The sequence below is a fragment of the Limulus polyphemus genome, unplaced genomic scaffold, assembly GCF_000517525.1.
Source record: "Limulus polyphemus unplaced genomic scaffold, Limulus_polyphemus-2.1.2 Scaffold20, whole genome shotgun sequence".
NCBI classification, from domain to species: domain Eukaryota; kingdom Metazoa; phylum Arthropoda; class Merostomata; order Xiphosura; family Limulidae; genus Limulus; species Limulus polyphemus.
Window position 1 is genome coordinate 1,565,170 of NW_013665630.1, and position 20,354 is coordinate 1,585,523.

Genomic DNA, 20,354 nt, shown 5'->3' on the forward strand with positions numbered 1-20,354 from the left:
CAAGGTTTTATCTATCAAATGATGTATTATATTATGCTGTGTTCTGAACCAAAAATTGGTAATTTCTCTTTTAGTACAAGCTTCGTTCCCACAGGAAAGACAACAATTAGCATGGATGAATTTTTAATGGCTCTTGTCGCATAGATAGAAAGCCAGAAAAATTGCAATAGTTAGAGGAAATTGTCTGCTTTTTTGCATGTTATTATTCTATTTATTTGGTACATTATATAATTAAATAAAAATTATTTTGTGCATTACTACCATTAGTCTAAAAAAAAGTAGGGTTAAGTGTCATTAATAGCAAAAAATAAATGTATTTAAGAGGTTTAATAGATTACACAAATGAAATATGAGATTTTTGAGTTGAAGTATTTTTAATCTTAACATGAAAATCACTTTGCACATAGACTATTCAAAACAAATACTCAAGACATTAATCTTTTTTTAGTTTACTAAAAATACTTCAATAAAAAAATATATTTTTTGTATGTGAAAGACAGAAAAGTTTATGAAGATATACACACTATATTAAAAGTCAGTAGTACCAAATCTATAAATACTTTGAATGAGTACAAAGAGGTCACATGGTCGATGAAACTGACCAAGTCTGTTGTGAGAGAGTTAATAACAAAGTAATCAGCTTAAATTAATTTGATTATATTCTTATATTTACAGTGTTCAGATTATTGTAAGTTATAAAACAGCGACACAAACTTACATAGGTTGTAATATCACACCTTTAAGCTAGTGACTCTTTAGTAGAAGTAAATTAAACCAATAATTATGTCACTTGCACATTGTTGTTTTTATGTTAAAACATAGGTTGTAATATCACACCTTTAAGCTAGTGACTCTTTAGTAGAAGTAAATTAAACCAATAATTATGTCACTTGCACATTGTTGTTTTTATGTTAAAAGCCAAATTATTTAGTCTTTTGATGTTGGTTACATGTCCCTGCATGTATTGTTTATTATATTGTGTTACAAAACACTAGCTTTTCAGAAACTAGTGAGAGAGGACTTACTGACACATTGCAAAAATAAGATTAGTCAACTCTTTCCATGCAGTGCTCAGTTGAATCGACCGAGTTCATAACCATTTTGTACTTGTTACAGTGTCCATATTATAACTTTTGATGCAGTATGTGTATCTTCACAAAATCTGGCAGACATCCATTAAACATTTCAATATTTTTGTATATAAAAAATCAGATTTTTAAATCAAGTATTTTTAATAAAGATTTGTCTTGGAATATATCAAGCAGTTTTATTAACCAGTCTGAGTGCAAAGTGATTTTCATGTTAAGATTAAAAATATTTTTATTCACCTGAAAAAATTTCAACTTTCATTTGTGTAATCTCTAAAACTTTCTAAATAGTTATAAAACATTATATTTTATCTGTTATTTTCTCTAGCCTAACATCTAAAAAACATTAAAAACAGGTAATTGCAAATCAATTTTCCTTAATTATTTCATTGTACTTTTTTCACAATTCCAAAGAAAGTATTTTTATGAAAATTAAAGTTGTTAATCAGTAATAAACATAACACATAAGTATTCAATTAGTCTAAACAATTTCAAATGACACTAAGATCATGATTTCCATGACATTTTTTTTCCACATTAGCTTTTAATAACAGGTAAAACATGTTGCATATATGTTCTATGTGTCAAAAAAATAAATAGTGTGGAAATACAAGCTGAGTGAAATAAATAAATTCAAAAGTATCTGCACAGTTAGAGCGGGGTAGGGTGAGTCCTAACAATTAACTCTTAACATGGTGCAGCACCACCTATGACCTGAATTACTGCTACTATTCTTTGGTGCATGCTGCAAAAAGGATTCCATCACATGTTTTGTGCAATTTGTCTCCACTGCTGTTTCATGAGCTTGGCCAGTTCATAATAACTGTTAGGCTAGTATCAAACATTTCAATATAATCTCTATGTGGACCCAATGGCGTTCTACAGGATTAAGACCTAGGCATGCCATTTATTGAAACTGATAGTTATTTTAATCAGTCATGGAATTGTCTGTGATTTGTGGCTGAGAGCATTACGCCACTGGAGAAACAGGAAGGTCTGCTAACCAAAATGTCCAACACTGCTACTGAAACATGTTCATTTACAATATTTTGATATCTAGGGTCATTTAAACATACAGATGCTTCGAATATGGTTCTATGCCCATACACTTGAAATTAAAATACTCCTAACACGATCTTTCAAGAGCTGATACAACACGTTCACAATCGAGTTACTCACCTGCTTGCCTTTGTACCCATACACTGTCATTATTTTCAAATTCTGTGAAATGGCTCTCAACAGTCCACAAAATCTGCAACCACTTGTTAAATTCTAGTGCTCACATGAACATTTGCAAGGGTGAAGTAAGGTTTGCATCCTTAAATGTTTTATCATATTCCAACAACCTTTTGTATAACTGGTTAGAAAATCATCATATTTCATAAGTTTTTCAAACTAAACATTTAACTGACCCACATTTTTCTTGAAGGAAAGAAACAGTAGTCTTATTTTAATCAAATGTTGGATGAACCTTGCTAATGCTTGAAACATGTCCATACCTAGAATTTAATGAATGCTTATACCTACACATCTCAAAAGAGATTATCTGCATATTTAATTGTTCTTGGTCAGGTTCTAATAATGAATCCTGTTTGCATATCACTAGTTTAGAGCTTAAGGCAACAAATTCTGATTTCAGGAAATTAGAAATTTAATTATTCATTATACCATAAAATAACAACTTCCTTTGAAACTGAAGTGATGCCAATATAGTCAGATAACTCAAATGTAGTTTTATAGTTTTTCCTCTTGACCAAATAATTTGAATATCTTATTGAAAAGTTCATAAAAGTATTGTGAACATGTTACCTTTTTTGGAATAGAAAATATAACTTTGTTGTAATTTCCAAGACTATTTACATACAATTTGATGAACAACAAAAAACTGACTGTAAAAAAGTTATTTGTGAGGCTATTACAGTCATGTTTTTTAACATACAAAATATTACATTTTCTTTTAAGATTGTTTTAAAATAGAATGGATGTTTAAAATTAAGGTTAACTTCATTAGTTTCACTTCAAATTATTTCTAGGACTAAAAGCTACAATATGAAGTGTCAATCAACTGAAATTCACAAGCTATCTCAAGAAATCTTTGGAAAATTGAATTTTTTCATAAGTACTGACAATACATCCAGCACATAAATGTTACTGTTATGATATTGTTATACTCTTTTATGTTCATCAAACTACAAGTTAATTGTATAACTTCTTATAAGACAGTTTATAACATTTTTAGCATTGTAGTTTTATATAGTATATAATCTTATTGTTAATCAAATTCTTGTGTACTTAAGAATAAATAACTAATTAAAATTTCAAATACCTGTTCATCATCCTGAGTTGGACAGCTAACAAGTGGTGTCCATCGCAAACATTCAGAGTCTAGTGCAATCCGCTTATCTTGGTTTTTTTGGACTTTGGCCATGTGCTGGTCAAGCATACTTTTGTTGACATTGAGGATTGGCCTGTCAACAAATAATCTGTGTTCGTAGTGAGAAATAAACATTAAATATTTCGTCAGTAGCAATTACAGCTGTTTGCCATATCTTATAAGCTTTAAGGTTTGACAGATAATTAGTTCTTTTTAAATATTTTTTCTTTATACATTCTTTAAAAAAGTCAGAGGTTGAATGAAATTCTTTGAACAAGAAATGCATTCAAAAACAGCCACAGCAGTTTTATCTTACATACAACTCTTACCTTGACTTCTACAATATATCTAATATGAATTTTTCAACACACACACCTTTTGTAATTAATTAAAGTATTTTAAACATAATATTAACTGAAGACTAAATACTAATAAATCAATTTCATAGTTACTATTCTCACAAAACATGAGTTTATGCTTTGGTGTGTATGCCCCCACATGCAGTTTGTGTCCACTATAATGCTTAAACCAGCAGCTAAAGCTCACATTATTACTGTTTATAAGTTCAACAGCACTTCCATCTGGGAACCTGTATCCAGATTCTTGAGAAGCCACTACTCACCTTATTATATTACACAAGAAAATTAACGATTTTTTCCAGAATTTAAGCTAAGACTTTAATCTCTCTCTCTAATGACAAACATACAAAATGATGAAGTAATTATTTTTCTTACTTTGCAAGCACTTAAAAGTAAATTTATACGTCAAGACTGTTTAACCCTTTCCATATGGGTCGGGGTCAAAGCACGTCATTATGTTTCGTAGACTTGCAATCAAAATTTTATTAAACTACTATTTTATGAATGTATGTCCATAAAATTGGAATCAAATTGTAATTTGCCATTCAAATTTTAGTATTATACATTATTTAATTTCTTAATTCTAAAGTAAATTTTTAAAAAATTGCTAAATATTTATTTTTTATGTCACATGGTACAACATTTTCTGCACTTGCTCATATTGTATTTTGAGCATCATAAAATGTAAAGTCTACAGTTTTTAATGAATTAGAAACTCAAATTGTCTAGCTACTAAATGAAATAAGAACCTCCTACCTTTTCTATTTGCTGAGATATTATTATACCAAACAAACCCACCATATTGGCTCTGCCCAGCTCTTTCTCTTTTGTAAATACTTGTTTAACTACACCTACTTCTTTTAAGTACATGTTTATTACCAATCAAAAGTGCTCATTTTGAACAACATAATTCTGTCAGTCTTCCTAAAGTACTTACACGGGTAAAGCCGTTATTACTATTATAGAGTGATCAATAGTGGTGATCAAGGCAATATGCTGATTGGAAATGAGGTTTTTAGACCCAAATACAGCTCAGGAAGCCAGATAAATTACAGTGGAATTTTGTGGTAACAATACTGTAATTCATAATTTTTTGTTATTTCAAAATGCATATATAAAACCTACAAAATGTACATATATTTTTTTTACATCCTCCACGTGTAAAATTTAATGAGGCTTAGCAAGTATGATGCACAAGTTTTCTATATATTTTATTTACTGTTCTATGTTTTAAAAAAAATAACTGAAATTTAAGAATTTATTTGTAAATAGTAATAATAGATATATATATATTTAATGTTTGATAACCAAAATGTGATTGTATTTTACAAAATACTGGTACACTGGTACTAAGGCAAGAAGAGTAAGACATTTATACTTTGAAAATGTCAGTTTTATGTTATTCAATACAGTAGCAGGAGCTGCATATGCACCACATGATTTACAACTTGTGTGGCAGGATTAGACAGACAGACAGACATTTGTGGTTTCCTGTTACAATTTGCAGTCATTCTAGAATAAAAAAGGGTAACTTAGATTTGCTAATTTTTTATGGTGGTTACAAGATCAATTAGATTGACCAACCCTATGTAGAGTTTAAGGTAGAGAAAATAACAGACAAAATATAAAGGTTTCTAAAAAAAAAATTTAATAGTTATTTTAAGAGGTTACTGAGATTATGCAAATAAAATTTTTCAATTATCAGATGAAGAAAAGTATTTTTAATCTTAAAATAAAAATTACTTTGCATGTTGGATGGTCAACATTTGAAAGAAAAAATTGAAAAACCCAATATTTTGTGTACAAAAGCCTTGTAACAATTAGTGATAATCTGCAACATTTCATAAAGATACACATACATTATCAAAAGTTATAGTATGAATACTTTCATGGTTACATACTTGGTGCAATGCACCCAGCCCTGTAGTCAAACAATTAATGTGAAAGTAATTATATTGCAAGTTTTCTTGTGTAGTAGATTACTGTGTTTTAGATGCACAAACTGATGGGGCAAATACACCTATCAGCAAATGCTTGTAAATAGAACATTACAGTTGCTACTTTATTTTTCATAAATCTTTACTTTTTGTGATGTGCAATTAAAAAAAAATACAGTTTTTTTTTGCATTGTATGTACCATATTGGTGACATTAAAATTTTCGATAGTAGGATCTCATGACTCAAGGATGCAGAGACAAGCTAAAAGCAAATGAGAAGCTGTTTCACACTAAAATCCACACCCTGATATTATTATATAAAAATTATAATAACTCTTATGATATGTTAAATAAACTATTCATGAACTTTTTACCATATTTGTAGTAAAAACTTGCTTTAAAAGATATACTGGTTAAAATGTTTTCTTTTGCATTAGATACCTTTGGTTAAATTTGTAAATATTTATAGCACTCTGAATTAAAGTGTTCATTTGCTGAGTCATCTTAAAACTAGGTTTGATTTTCTCTTGCTACCTTATAAACACATCAAAATATCACCACAATTGCTTTAATATTACTTACTGTTACAGTTACGAAACAACATCCTGAGTAACATTATATTAATCTGTCAGCAGCAAAACAGCATAGTAAAAAAACCTGATACTATACACAATTTCTTGTCGAATAACAGATTTTAATCTGACAAACTAAAATCATGCTGAAATTCATATCTATTATGTTAATTCAGAGAAAATACTCAAAAGCATTTTATAGAAAAATAGTATAATTTACTAGATCTTAAATATGTATTTTTCAACATTCAATTACTCTTCTTTTTTCACATATGAAGAATAACAGAATCACAAACCACAACTTGGTAGGCTTTTTTGTTACCTTTCATTTTCTCCAATCTTGATCATGTCTAGACATTGAAGTGTAGTGGCTATGTCATGCGGGTTTAAGCCAGTAGCTTTGGATATACCTTTTAACAGACAATACCAGTTAGTCTACATATAATCTGGTTTGAAATCAACGTAATGTTTTTCGCCCTCACTTACTTAAAATTAAAAAACTGAAACACTGTTCCCTATATTTTTCAGTAGAATTGGACATAACTTTTAACAGACAATTTATGTTAAGTACATATCATATGACTTGAAATGAGCACAAATTTTTAACATCCTCACTTGTTTAAAATAACAACAAAGTAAATCACTTCTCTCTACGTCTCAGTAGATTTGGAAATGTTTCTGTTGGTGGTGTCTTCTTAATGCAAAGCCATACAATGGGCTATCTGCAATCTATCCACAGTGGGGAAATGAATCCCAATATTAGGTTTGTAAGTATGGAAACTTACTGCTGACCCACCAGGGGACAGCTTGGAAATCACAGACAAATCCTGTGTTCTACCATATGATGACAATGAGTTTAGTGTAGAAGATAAATTAAGACTATCCTTCCATTGATTTAGAATGTTTTTAAAAATAAAATAAATAATTTTATAAAATATTAATTAAAATTAAGTATAAAATTCAGTCAAGGATTTACTGTGGATACAGCAAAAACACGATTATTACAGTGAAGATTGCTCATCTCATTTTAAAAAAGGAAAATTAAAAATATATTACAGATAAATGAGGAAGAGAAGAAACAACAATCAGTATAAACAATTCCCCGTAACATTATTTTGGGAGCCTTATGAGAGACATGTAATAGGTAAAACAGAGGCTTTATATATTTTTGTGTGTTTTGATTAATTTTGTACATCGTTTATTTGGAATTTTATGCAAAGCTACTCAAGGGTCTTCTGGGCTAACCATCCCTAATTTAGCAGTGATAGACTATAGGGAGGGCTGCTAGTCAACACCACCCACTGCCAACTTTTGGTCTATTCTTTTACCAACAAATAGTGGAATTTACCATAATATTATAATGCCGCCAAAGCTGAAAGAGCAAGCATGTTCAGTGACAGGGATTCGAACCCGCAAACCCGCTTATTTTGGATTGAGTACCCTAACCACCAAGCCATATTTTGAATATGAGAACATTTGCTAAGGAAGGGATATTTACTACAGACTTATTGCAGGAGGAAAACAATTTTGATTATGACTTACTGCTAATTGTACTAACATATACATATTATTAATAATAATAAAAAACCTCTTTACGTAACTCTGTGTAAGAAAATTAAATTAAAAAATAACATATGATTATACATTCATACAAATATAAACATAAACTATTTAAAAAGTGCAACTAATAAAAACATATAACACATTAAAATACATAGAAACTAAGTAATGTGAACAATATTAACCATGTACCACAAAAACCAACAGGATCCATGTGAACTGATACTATTAATAATCAACAAACACCATATGTTAGTAAAAACAGTTAAGTTTTATATACCCACTTGTTATAGTGATCTTTTTATCCTGATAGTTATACAAGTACTCGAGAATTACACTTTTCCAATATGATTTGTAACTTATGTATCCAAGATCTGATAAAGGTTTCTCAGGAGTTCCTGCCAAATTTTCTTTTCTTGAAAGAAGGTAACCTGAAACACACAAAATTATGATATACATGTAAAAAAAAAGTATTGAAAACATGATTTAACCTTGAATCGTATCAACACAACCTCCAAAAATCTTTTATGCTTAACGTAAGATTCATTTTGCTTCACACAACTAGCTACAATTACAGGTCATAAGATCAAATTATCTTAAAACTCTTTATTGAACTGATAGATAACTTCTTCCAGAGAAATTTTTAAATATAGAATTGGTTCTGCAGAGTAAGTTGAATATAACTGGATGATACACAAGTTGCACATAAGATTAGAGTATATATTTTAAGTGGTTACCTTTTACATAATGTACATTTTAATCACAAAATACAAGACATTGACACTTCAGCACAAACAACAGATTTTTCATGACAAAATAGTGCCATTTTTAAAGAATATTGTATTGTAATATTTATCAGATCTCTTAATTTTACAAAAATATACTGAAGTTTGTTTTTAAACATGGTGTTCACATTAAAAATGGATGCATTTTAAAAGGTTTCTTAAACTGAGCAAAACTATACAGTAGGCCTACGTAAGAATCAAGAGACACATGAAGAAAACATGAGACAAGTTAATTTCTCCAAATATACCCTAGGGTAGTTTCATTGAAAGTGAAACAACATCCATTTTATTTTTTTGGCCATCACTTGTTGGTGAAAAAAAAAATTGTACAAACACACACACCTTAAACAAATTTTGTACTTGATCAACTGCACTCCAAACTGAGGGGAGGGGGAGCTAAATGACAATATTGTTTTTTACACAAAGGAACATTAAGCCAATTTACATAGTGTATTTTGTGCATACAGATCTATTTACTATATTATTTAAACACTCAGTATTTGGGATCTATGTTATCTAAGTTGGGTAAATAAAACCAAAGTGCTTATGCTAGAAACAGTAATAAGGTAATACTCTACTCTGCTTCTGTTACATTATGAAATCCTTAGCAATGATACTTACTGAAATCAATCAGAAGTCGACCATAGCCCATTCTTTGGTACTGTGGCATGGTCATAATGCAGGATACATTATATCTCTGTTGACAGTGTTTCTCCTGAAATATAAATTATATAGGTTTACAGTGTGCTTTAGTGCTACTTTGCTAATAAAACAACACAACTAGAAATGGCAGATCAAAAATAATCCACCCCAACTTTTTCTTTATTCAGAGTAATCACTTCACGTATTCAATGAATGCATATACTATGGTTTTAACCCTATTGCCCCGGGTATCCTTTAATACGCATTACAGAAGGTTTTAGTGTCTTACAAAAACTACTTTTTGTTTATGTTATACCAATTAATGTGGCATAAACACTTAGCTAATAATCCATATTTTAATTGTAAATACGTTTTAAGTTCTTAATTCTATAAGGAAATACTAAAAATAAAATCTAAACTTCCTCTAGTTTTACACAGTAATACATTTTCTCTAGGCATCTTCTCTTATCTATTTTATCCACCACCCCCTGAAAATGTACAAAATTAGACAAAATGCTCCCTAAAATATTGTTATTGTTCAGACAAACAATTTTTCTATCCTTCAATTTTGTTTGGTTACAGAGCTATAAGTAGAAATTCACACCCCTTCTCTCTTTTAGGCTTTATTAATAGTTCTCTTTTACATTTACAATACATCTGTCAAATGATGTATTGTATAATGTTGTGTTCTGAACAGATAAATGTCAATTTCACTCAAGAGTACAAGCTGCATTCCCATGGGAAAGTTAACGACTTGCTTGGTTAAATTTGTAACAGCTCTTGTCGCATAGTTAGAAAACCAGAAATATTTTAAGAGTTATGGGAAATTGCTTTTTGCATGTTATTAGTCTATGTTCTTCGGTGAATTACTTAATTAAATAAAAATTATTTAATGCACTACTACCATTAGTATAAAATATGTAGGCTTAAATATAATCGACAATTGACAGCAAGAAAAAAGAAAATTGGGTAAGTAATTTATTTCTTGTTTCTCATGTTTATTCTTTATTTATTATTATAAAAGTAACTAAAATGTAAAAATAGGAATCATTTTAGGTTAGTTAAGATTAGATTAGGTAAAATAAATAATAATATAATAAAAATGTTTCATGAGGCACACACGCTGGCTGCACGCAGGTAATGTAATTCAATAGCGTAACGTGCACAAAGTGATTTACAACTTATTATGGCACTGATGGTAGTTAGACACAGTTCAAAGGGCAATAAAACAATAAAATTTAATTATAAATAGATGTATAATGTTATGAAATTAAAGCTACTTATGATAAACGAATATAGTTTCATGTTTACAATTTGAAGTCATTCTAGAAAGAAAAAAATGGTAATTTAGATTTATTTAAATTTATTTTGGTGATTATGAGGTTGGTCAAATTGACCGATCCTGTTTTGAGTTAAGGTAAAGAAAATAACAGATGAAATCTAAGGTTTTACTGGAAAAAACGTTTGAAGTGTAATTGGGGGGTTTTTAGGGATGACACTATGGAAATTTGAGATTTTTGAAATGAGGAAAAATATTTTTAATCTTAACATGAAAATTACTTTGCACATGGACTATTCAAAACAAATACTTAATATATTCATAGAGAAATCTTTATTTTAGTTTATTAAAAATACTTGACTAAAAAATATTTTTTGTATGCGAAAGACATGATGTTAACTGAAAGTATGTCATATTTTGTGAAGATATACACACTATATTGAAAGTTAGAAGTATTAAATCTATAAAGACTTGAGACAAGTACAAAGAGGTCACGTGGTCGGTCAAATTGACCGAGCCCTTGTTGGGAAAGGTAATATATCATAGATATGTAAATCCATTTGTTTACTTATTGCCAAACTCCAAAACTACAGATGTCAAAGTTATAGTCATAATGTGATCATATTATACACAGTATTACACACAATGAGCTCTTAGCTAATATTAGTATCAGCAGTGTTTATTAAATAACTTTTAGTCAGCTTGCCAAGATGCAGGAAGCAACTTAATGTTAACTTATATTAGATAGTGTTCTCATCATTCAACAGATTCTTCAGTTTGTTATGCACAGGTTTGTTCACAATTTACTCATTTCATAAAATTTAACTATTAACTCTGCATACATATATACATATATTTAGAAAATTTTCCATGTATACTAAAAATTTCCAACATTAAGAGCGCAGTCTTTCCTTCTGACTTAGCCAATGCATGCACAATCATTATAGATAGTAGGGTTTTGAAATAAGTCACTGCAAAGGTGCACAAGTATGTTAAAAAAAATAATAATAACATGTATGAAACAAAATGTCAGACAAATCATGTATGGAAAGTTATTTTTGTTTCTTTGCTGAGACTATTCTACATTGGTCAAAACACCAGCTGTAAACAAAAAGGGCTGTTAAGCCTAGGTACTTATAGACGTATCATTACTAAAGATTGAGAACATTCTTCTCTATTGCAAGCCATAATGTATATCACAAAGACTTGTTAGCTCATAGTTATACAAATGGGCTTGTCTGAAGTTAGACTTCGCCAATTGTTTTTAGAATAAGCAGTGTTGTTTGAATTAACCTGATAGACATCTTATTCCATCTAAACTACTATTTTAAGACCTACAATATAGCTAATATATATTTGTCAGTACTTTCATAAATCAAAGAGTATACAAAATAATCAACCCAAAGAACATCAAACGAATAAAAACAAATGTAAATTTATATATAGTTTTATAATTATATTAGGATTAAACACAAGGTTAAGCTCAATCGTTCATAGCAGTTAACATGCAAATATAACTGAATTCAGTTACAAATATAAATATTATATATATAAAAAATGAAGCATGAAAGTTGCTGATGTGTCACTTACACCTCAAAGTCTTTCATACACACAGGTGACCACATTTTGAACAGTTCTGTCAGTCTTATTAAGTATCATTCACACATGTTTTCTTATCTAAAAACCTGCCTTACTTACCTTGGAAAAATACCCTACAAGATGGCAGCCTTTGTCATTATTTTTGGTGAGGACATAAAACAGGAATGGTTCCACATCATAATAGAGGGTCTTGTGGTCCAGGAACAGCTTGGCTAGCAGACAGAGATTCTGGCAATAGATTTTATTGATATTTCCATCAACCTCAAATATGGAGATTTCACCTTTTCTGTATATTTCTGTAGCAGGAGGATGAGTCCATGTACACTTGTGCTGCAAAATGTCCACACACACATTTACTGTTATGGTATCATTAAAAGAAATATTATTAAATTAAGAAATAAATTTTGTTTACCAAGTTTGTTTGTTTTTAGGTTATTTAAAGTAAAAACCTTATTCTTTAAATTTCCATTTAACCAAACAATTTCTATATTAAGATCATTTACAAACTGATAGTATTCTAGCTCTAAAGCAGAATTTCAAAACAATTTGAGGTAAACTGTGTGAGCTTAAATGATTCCACGAGAGTCAAGTTTTAAAACAACAACTGAACATAAGCTGTGTTTATCCCAAAAATATAACAATTCTAATGACTAAGACAATTCCTTAACTGAAAATGAATCTCTTTTTGAGGAACTAATCTTTATCACACAAAACATTATTTAAAAGTATATCATACAAAATCAAGTCAAATTACAACTACAGTACTGCCTCATTATAATGCTACCCAAGAGCAATATAGGTGGGGGGAGCATTATAACCAACTAGTAAAGAAGGCACTCATACTGAACAAGTACAGATTCAAAAGACGACTAAAGCAATCAATTAAATAAAATAACCATTTCTTTTCTTTACATTGGGAGAATAGATATAAAAAGAAGATAGATAAAATAAGATACAATATGAATACAAACTTTCCTCTTTCCGAACATAATGTACAGCATTTCGCATATGCATCACAATTCTTGGAATAACCATTGGATGTCGCTCCATCCAGTATAAAACTTCCTAGAGGTGTTTAGCCAGACGTAATGCAGGAGGATGTGGTCTCTCCTCTGTCAAAATTTGATCATCATCGTTATTAACTGCCGCTTGGCTTTGGAAGGTCAGTATAATCTCCTCATCTAAGAGCTTTTCAAAGGTGGGGTGGTCATCATCGATTTTAAGTTATTAAGTGATGTCACTATCCTGGCTATAGCTGTATCGTTTATATCGAAGCCATCGTAATCCATAGACTGCCTTTCTTACAGCATCTTTCTGTGCATTTTTATGAAACATTTTCCCAAGCTCTACCTCCAATAATGAGAGCCTCTTTAAGGCTAAGCTCCTTCAAAAAGTTAACAACATTCTTTGAGCTGTCTGCCATGGAGTGGGTAAGGTCTCTGCAATAATTTTGTTTGAAGGCAGATACAATCTCTTGGTTGAGTGGCTGTATTTTTTGGAAGAAATTCAGCCTCAATCAAACCATCTCTAGAGGTGAGAGTTTCTATCGAAAAATGGGCAGCACAGTTGTATAGCAGAAGCAAGGCTTTCGGTTCCAGCTTCTTTCTTCTTAGTTCTTATATGATGACAAGAACGAAGCCATTATGGAACAAGTCTTTAAAGTTTGAGCTGATCATCCAGGAATTTTTGCTGTGTTTATATATAAAGAGCACGTTCTTCATACTGACATGATAAAAGCAGCAAGGTTTTCCATATTTTCATATTGCAAGTGGTCTTAGCTTGTGATTTCCTGTCTTGTTGCAGTACAAGAGAATTGTTATTCTCATCTTTACCTGCTTGAATCAGAGTAGCCACCTGCCTCAAGTATCTTGCATGGTTTCTCAGAATATGAACTGGCAGCCTCCTTGTCTGCCGAGTGCTGATCATCGTAGACAGACACTTAGCCAATACTGTGATGATCTTTGAATCTAAACAGCAACCCACTGCTTGCCTCAAAATCTGTCGCCATTCAGTCAATTTGAGAATTTCTTTGCTTGTGCTTGAAGAATTTCACCCAACAAAGGTACGCCATTTACCACATGTACAAGTTGCCAAGGTCTCTTCCTCTTTAAGCCAACCCCTGACCATTAATCCAACTATATCTAATTCTTTGGATACACAACTCTGGCTTCTTTCTTTATTTCATCAATTATTGAAAGTTTCTCAGAGATTGAATAAGCTTTCTTCTCCTGGTGACACACTGGTAAGTGTGGGCATTTTGAACTTTTTCTAAATGTGCATCATCTCTTTTTGATGTAAATTCTAAGAATGTGTAATGAGCTGATTATCTTATATGTATTTGGTAGAGACAGGTGCTTTATAGTAGAAAGAATATGATTGGTTAAAATATTCATCTTAAAAACAATTGCCATTTTCATTGAATAATTAAAATTGTGCCAAAAGTGAGCAGGCTTAACACTACTCTAAACCTGCTGCAATTAATGACATGACATCTCTTTCTTTCTGATATTGAGCAGTATCTTGGTTTCAGCCATAAACAATTCTTGGAACTTCTTGCCTTCTCCACAAAGTTAAACCATTTCCTCTTTAATTATGTCATTTAATACCAGATAGATGGAATACTCACTGGGTCCAACAATAGCTTATAGCTTTCTATGCTACCATGAATGCAAGTGGCTAGAAAACTGCTCATGTGACTTTAAATATTTTTGATATCTTGACAATCGAGTCACATTTCAAAATTCTTTTCTTACCTTAATTCCCAACATCCCAATATCAAGTTCACATCTGAACTCGATAGTCACATCTCTGGGCTCTGCACTCGAGACTTCTTGCTTTTCCCTCCCTTTATTTCGTAATAGAGTGTAATGACTTTAGCCTCTGAAGTTACATGGCAATGAGCTAAGCAGCAGATAATACTAAATTTTTGGGAGCCAAGGCATCACAGCAATATATTCGAGAAAGCATTATAACCAATGGCCTTATAATGTGGCAGTACTGTATGTTTCAAAACATTGTTCTGAAAACTTAAGCTTATTATTTTAATAAAGCAAAAAGTACTATAAATAGTTTACTAAAAAAATGTCCAAAGAACACAACTATTACATTGGAACTGTGCAGAAATGAAAATGACTTAAGATTTCCACTAAAAAACAACAACAAAAAAACATATTGAACAGTTTTTCAGTAATAACTGAGTAATACAATATTTATACATTTACTTACCATGTGCCTTGCTAGAATGCTTTTGCTCTTCATATACTTCAAACAGAACTCACATACAAATAATTTTGGCAGTCTGAAATGACAGAAGAATTCACATACTCACCATAAACTTTTTTCCTACACATGATATATTATGCATATTAAATATCTTTCAATGTTTTTTTATTTTTTAGGTACACAGTTTAAGATATTTCATGTTTCCTTGTAATAATTTAAGTCATCCAATACTGCAAACTTAGCTCTTGTTTTATTTTTTCCTAAAATACCTCACCAAAACCACCATGTAATAAAGTGAATCACATTTCAATGTCATGGTACTTTATACACTTACCAAGAAAATAATAAGTGACCTTGTCATCGTAAGCAGCACTAGTAACAAGCAAACTCTACTTATTAAGAAATCACTCATTATTTATCCACTTAAACCAAATCTAAGTTTATATCAACCTCCATGTCTATTTTCTGTTACTCTACCAAACACACATTAATATAAATAATTGGTTACACGGTAGCTGTTTCAATGATGTAGTTCCACCGAGTTCAAAGTAATCTATTAGACGACACCAAACAACGATGTACATAAACTATAGAAATGTAGCCATGTGTACTAATGCAAAAGATGATGGAAACCTATGCAATGGTAATTTCAAGCAAATACATTATTGCAACTTAATAAACTTAACAACCTATTTTCTAGAACATAGTTAAGGTACAACAATCAAGCCTAGCTCTTTCTCTCTAACACACACACACACACACACATACATACATGTAAAAGTGATTCGAATGACATTTAGTTTGTCAAGAGAATATGTGAAAGTATTTTGATAAAGATCCTTCTCCATTTTAACAATTATTGGTATACAGTGCTGATGTGATTGAAATATGGCAATTTAATAACTTGTTTCACAGTAAAAACTTAGCTTTACGACTTTTGTTATTGCATCTGAAAGAGGTGAATTTTAATAGAAGTTAGACAAGTTAAGCAATATTTTTAACCATTCAGTTATTATTATTGTCAAAATATATAATGTCCATAACCTAGAAGCTTTGAAGGCTTCACCCTATCACTCCCCCAGAGATGTTATATGAACCATACTGGGTTCTCCCAGACTCATAGCCTTTTATCTCTCTCACAATGAGGTCAGTTGAATCAACTGACCTCATAACTATTTTGTACTCATTATACTTTCCATGCTATAACTTTTAATACAGTACTTGCATCTTTACAAAACTTAGCAGACTTTTAGTAGACACTACAAGTCTTTCATATACAAAAAATCTGATTTTTTCAACAAAGTATTTTTATAAAAGATTTGTCCATGAATATATATATTCTTTTTCTTTTTACTATTCCAAATGCAAAATGATTTCCATGTTAAGATTAAAAATACTTTTCTTTGTCTCAAAAATCTCAACTTTCATTTGCATAATCTCTACAACCTCCTAACTAATTTCAAATGTTTTCCTTTCAGTTACACTTTATATTTTATTTATTATTTTCTCTATCCTAATGCTTTATAAGGTTGGCCAATTTGACCAACCTTGTTACCACCAAAAAAATAATAATCTAAATCACCCTTTTTATCTTTTCAGAATGACTTCAAATTGTAACATGAAACTAAATAGATTTAAACTTGTAACAGTATACCTGTATCTGTACTTAAATTTTGTTGTTTTATTGACCTTTGCTTGCAATGATTGTATTTAGTAACTGATTTGATTATATACTATTCACTACTACTAGGGTCCACTTATTGTATCATATTGAGTATTTTTATGTTTTGCCTGTTACAACACTCATTGAAAGAAGTGACCAAAAATACTAAATGAAATCACTAATTTTCTATGTAAGATACACAAAAATAACAACAGGTATAAGAGGGATTAATTGCAACAATGACAGTATTTTTGTTTAAATTTTTTGTGTGATTCAAATGTATTAGGCATCCTATAACCAACAGTTATAAACCACAAAATATTTGGTTCACAAATATTTCCCAAAAATGTGTTCAAAAAGCTGGGTAATTTTTAAAAGCATAATATTTAATGCTGGTTAATGTTCCAATTCTTAAAGGAGTAAATTATTGATTTAAAGGAACACAAAATACAATTGTGAAAAGCAATACCACAGTTAAAGACTGCTAAATAAAGAGAAAATTTAGTTTTTATTGCACTGAAGGTGATATAATAAAATATATTTATAGCTTGCAAGCATATGTTTGACATGTTTGTCTCAAACTTCTTAAGAGTGCGTGGGTATTTTCTCTGTAGTTGTCCTGAGTGAAACAAGCAAGATAGATTCTGTACACAAAAAAAAATGGGGAGTATGGTGGAGGCCAACAAATTAATCCACTGTATCAGGTGCATAGGACGAGCCTCAAATTTAATGAGCAGCAGCCAACAACTTGGCTCCTAACATAATTATGACTAGAAGTTACCTGGGAGTGAAACTATCACATTAATGATAAAACTAGTGTTGTGAGATTAATGGTTTTTTCTCTATCTGTGTGCAATTATCCCACTTTTAGAAAATCTAAATTACAGGAGCAAATGATATCATAAGTAACTTCAAGACTAGGTAAAAGATAAGAAATCATATGTTGGGCAAGCCTTTCCTAAGTTAGTATTTGATTTATTTAAGTGCATGACCAAATCAGAAAGACTAAAAGCACTTACATTTTCATACCAGTTTAACAATAACACACAGAGAAAATAAATACTTATCATAACCAAATCATAATTTCTGCTTCCTTTAAGAATGGGTTAGAATGCAATGATTCAAGGACCATTCATGAGTCACTTATAATATTTATAATGAATTTTTGATAAATATTTTTCTTATGCCACACTCACACACACATATATCTAAATTATCTAAGTGCTAACATGACCTCTAAAAATGTACCTTGCATATTCCTGTGGATATGGAGAAGAATACCATGTCTGGATTTCAAACTGTCCAAACTCAATGGCTGCAGGACAACGTACTTGTGGGTCCAAAGGTAGACTTCCTTGGCCCATGGTCTGAGAAGTAACACACACACCCACATTCAGCTACAGAATGTTTTAAGGGCTTTAATATTTCTAACAAACAAGTGAATCAATGCAGTTGGAATACATAAATCTACCAATTATAATGTGTGTCCAAAAGAACTCACTCACTACATGTTTTAACTTAAAATAAAATATTATGCTTTTAAAAATTCAAGAATAAATCACAACTGTGATCTTTTCTTTGTTCATATTTGCTTGAAATATAAAACAAAATTATTTTCCTCTCATCATTTATCTTGAAAAATCCAAGAGGCAGAAACCTGTTTTAAACAAAAGACTCAGAAAATTCTTTAAAATAAAATAAAAATCTTTCAGAAAAAATATCTGGATGTTTCACACATATGGACAAAAATCAGACAATTAAATGGCCAATCACAGCATGCAAATTGGTTACGAGTATATCATTATTATTGAAAGTATATGGAACTGCTTCCAAACCAACGGTACAATTATTCAGACACCTGGACAAGACAGACCATAATTCACTATATAGTATAATCTGTTGATTCTGGCTTGCCACTATTATAGGATATCTAAGTTTGATTCATATATTGCAAAAAATAACACTTTAGAAAGTTAATGGAATGCTCACTATTTCGTATGCTTTTAGATAACTTCAATTATCCAAAACGTAATGCCAAATGTCAGCAAGGTACATATTACACTCAGAACCAAGTATGACGTATAACAAGTAAGCGCTTCAATAGTCATTAATTACTTCTCCAATGAATATATTTCACAATTTTAGTCATTACAATACCTAATTAATAAATTAAATACACAATTTCCAAATGTTTTTTCTTTTAATCATTTTATTTTGAATTACAGTTAGGAAAAATCAAGTCTCGATGTTTTTCATTTTCTATTTAACATTTATACATATAGTTGCTACAAATATTTGTAACTTCTGACCACAGTGTACTTATATTACCTTCAAACACTTACCAAGTATTACATTGTTTTGTAATTTACAGGAAAAGAAAAAGAAGTTTCAAAATCAAAACTATTAACCTGAAAAGCTGTTTCTTGGGCCTGCTTGAATAATGTTAGATCTTTCTCTGTAACTCCTGGAGGAAGTTGCTGCTGCTGGTTGTTGGAAGCTAATGGTTCAATATCTGTAAAAAAAAATAGAAGCAAAAAACATCACTATCTTCACCAACAGAGTGGAAACACATGCTATTCATCTGTAAGCTAGGACAACTATACAAGGAGTTTCAATTACAGCTTACTTAAAGACATCAAATTAACATATAAAAGTGACCAAATTTACAAACTTAGTAACTTCACTTAATCCCCTGTCTATGATCACTACTACTTCTGAAGAGATACTGGTATCATGCACTGGAAACTCAAACACAATCTCATCTATCAAAATGACAAAGTCTGGAAGTTTATTGCTTTTTTTTTTTTTTTTTGCATGTATACATTAAAACCTATATACGTCTACAAGTTTTGATATATTTAAAGCACAATATACCACTGTTCTAACTCTCTCATGATGGGAAACAACAGTATTAATATTTCTTTTTCCTAACACTAGTAGCTATGGCTAGGTAATGAAATGTTTAACAATGGAACATAATTTTCAACAACGTACCAGAAATAATTGAATGAATAAAAACAACAACAAAATATCACTTTGTAATCTGTATGGCATGTACCAACATATATGTGACACACACTGTCATCATTAATTACAGTCTTGACAAAAACACATTTTCCACATAATGCAGTAAAAAACTGAATTCATTGATTTTCTCATGTACATATACTTAAATAAAATTCTGCCCGTGGCAACTCAAAACTTTAATACATCACCTAAAACCAATACTGTTAGAAAAACACGTAGGTTCAAGAAGTCTTGATAGAAATGAACA

General features: G+C 30.5%; 1 protein-coding gene across 6 annotated transcripts in view; it reads right to left on the reverse strand.

Moving 5' to 3' along the window:
- Positions 1 to 20,354, reverse strand: part of LOC106458064 (histone acetyltransferase KAT6B-like) — a 72,575-nt gene that overhangs the window by 7,677 nt on the left and 44,544 nt on the right. For 3 of the 6 annotated variants that reach the window (XM_022384346.1, XM_022384349.1, XM_022384378.1), the window contains 8 exons: positions 19,489 to 19,592; positions 18,329 to 18,477; positions 15,421 to 15,493; positions 12,295 to 12,525; positions 9,297 to 9,390; positions 8,175 to 8,321; positions 6,653 to 6,740; positions 3,415 to 3,571 (listed from right to left, as the gene is read on the reverse strand). In XM_022384346.1, the coding sequence (XP_022240054.1) occupies positions 3,415 to 3,571; positions 6,653 to 6,740; positions 8,175 to 8,321; positions 9,297 to 9,390; positions 12,295 to 12,525; positions 15,421 to 15,493; positions 18,329 to 18,477; positions 19,489 to 19,592 (1,043 nt within the window). The remainder of the gene's footprint in view (positions 1 to 3,414; positions 3,572 to 6,652; positions 6,741 to 8,174; positions 8,322 to 9,296; positions 9,391 to 12,294; positions 12,526 to 15,420; positions 15,494 to 18,328; positions 18,478 to 19,488; positions 19,593 to 20,354) is intronic. The other 3 variants (XM_022384371.1, XM_022384360.1, XM_022384352.1) reach the window with 3 other exon arrangements.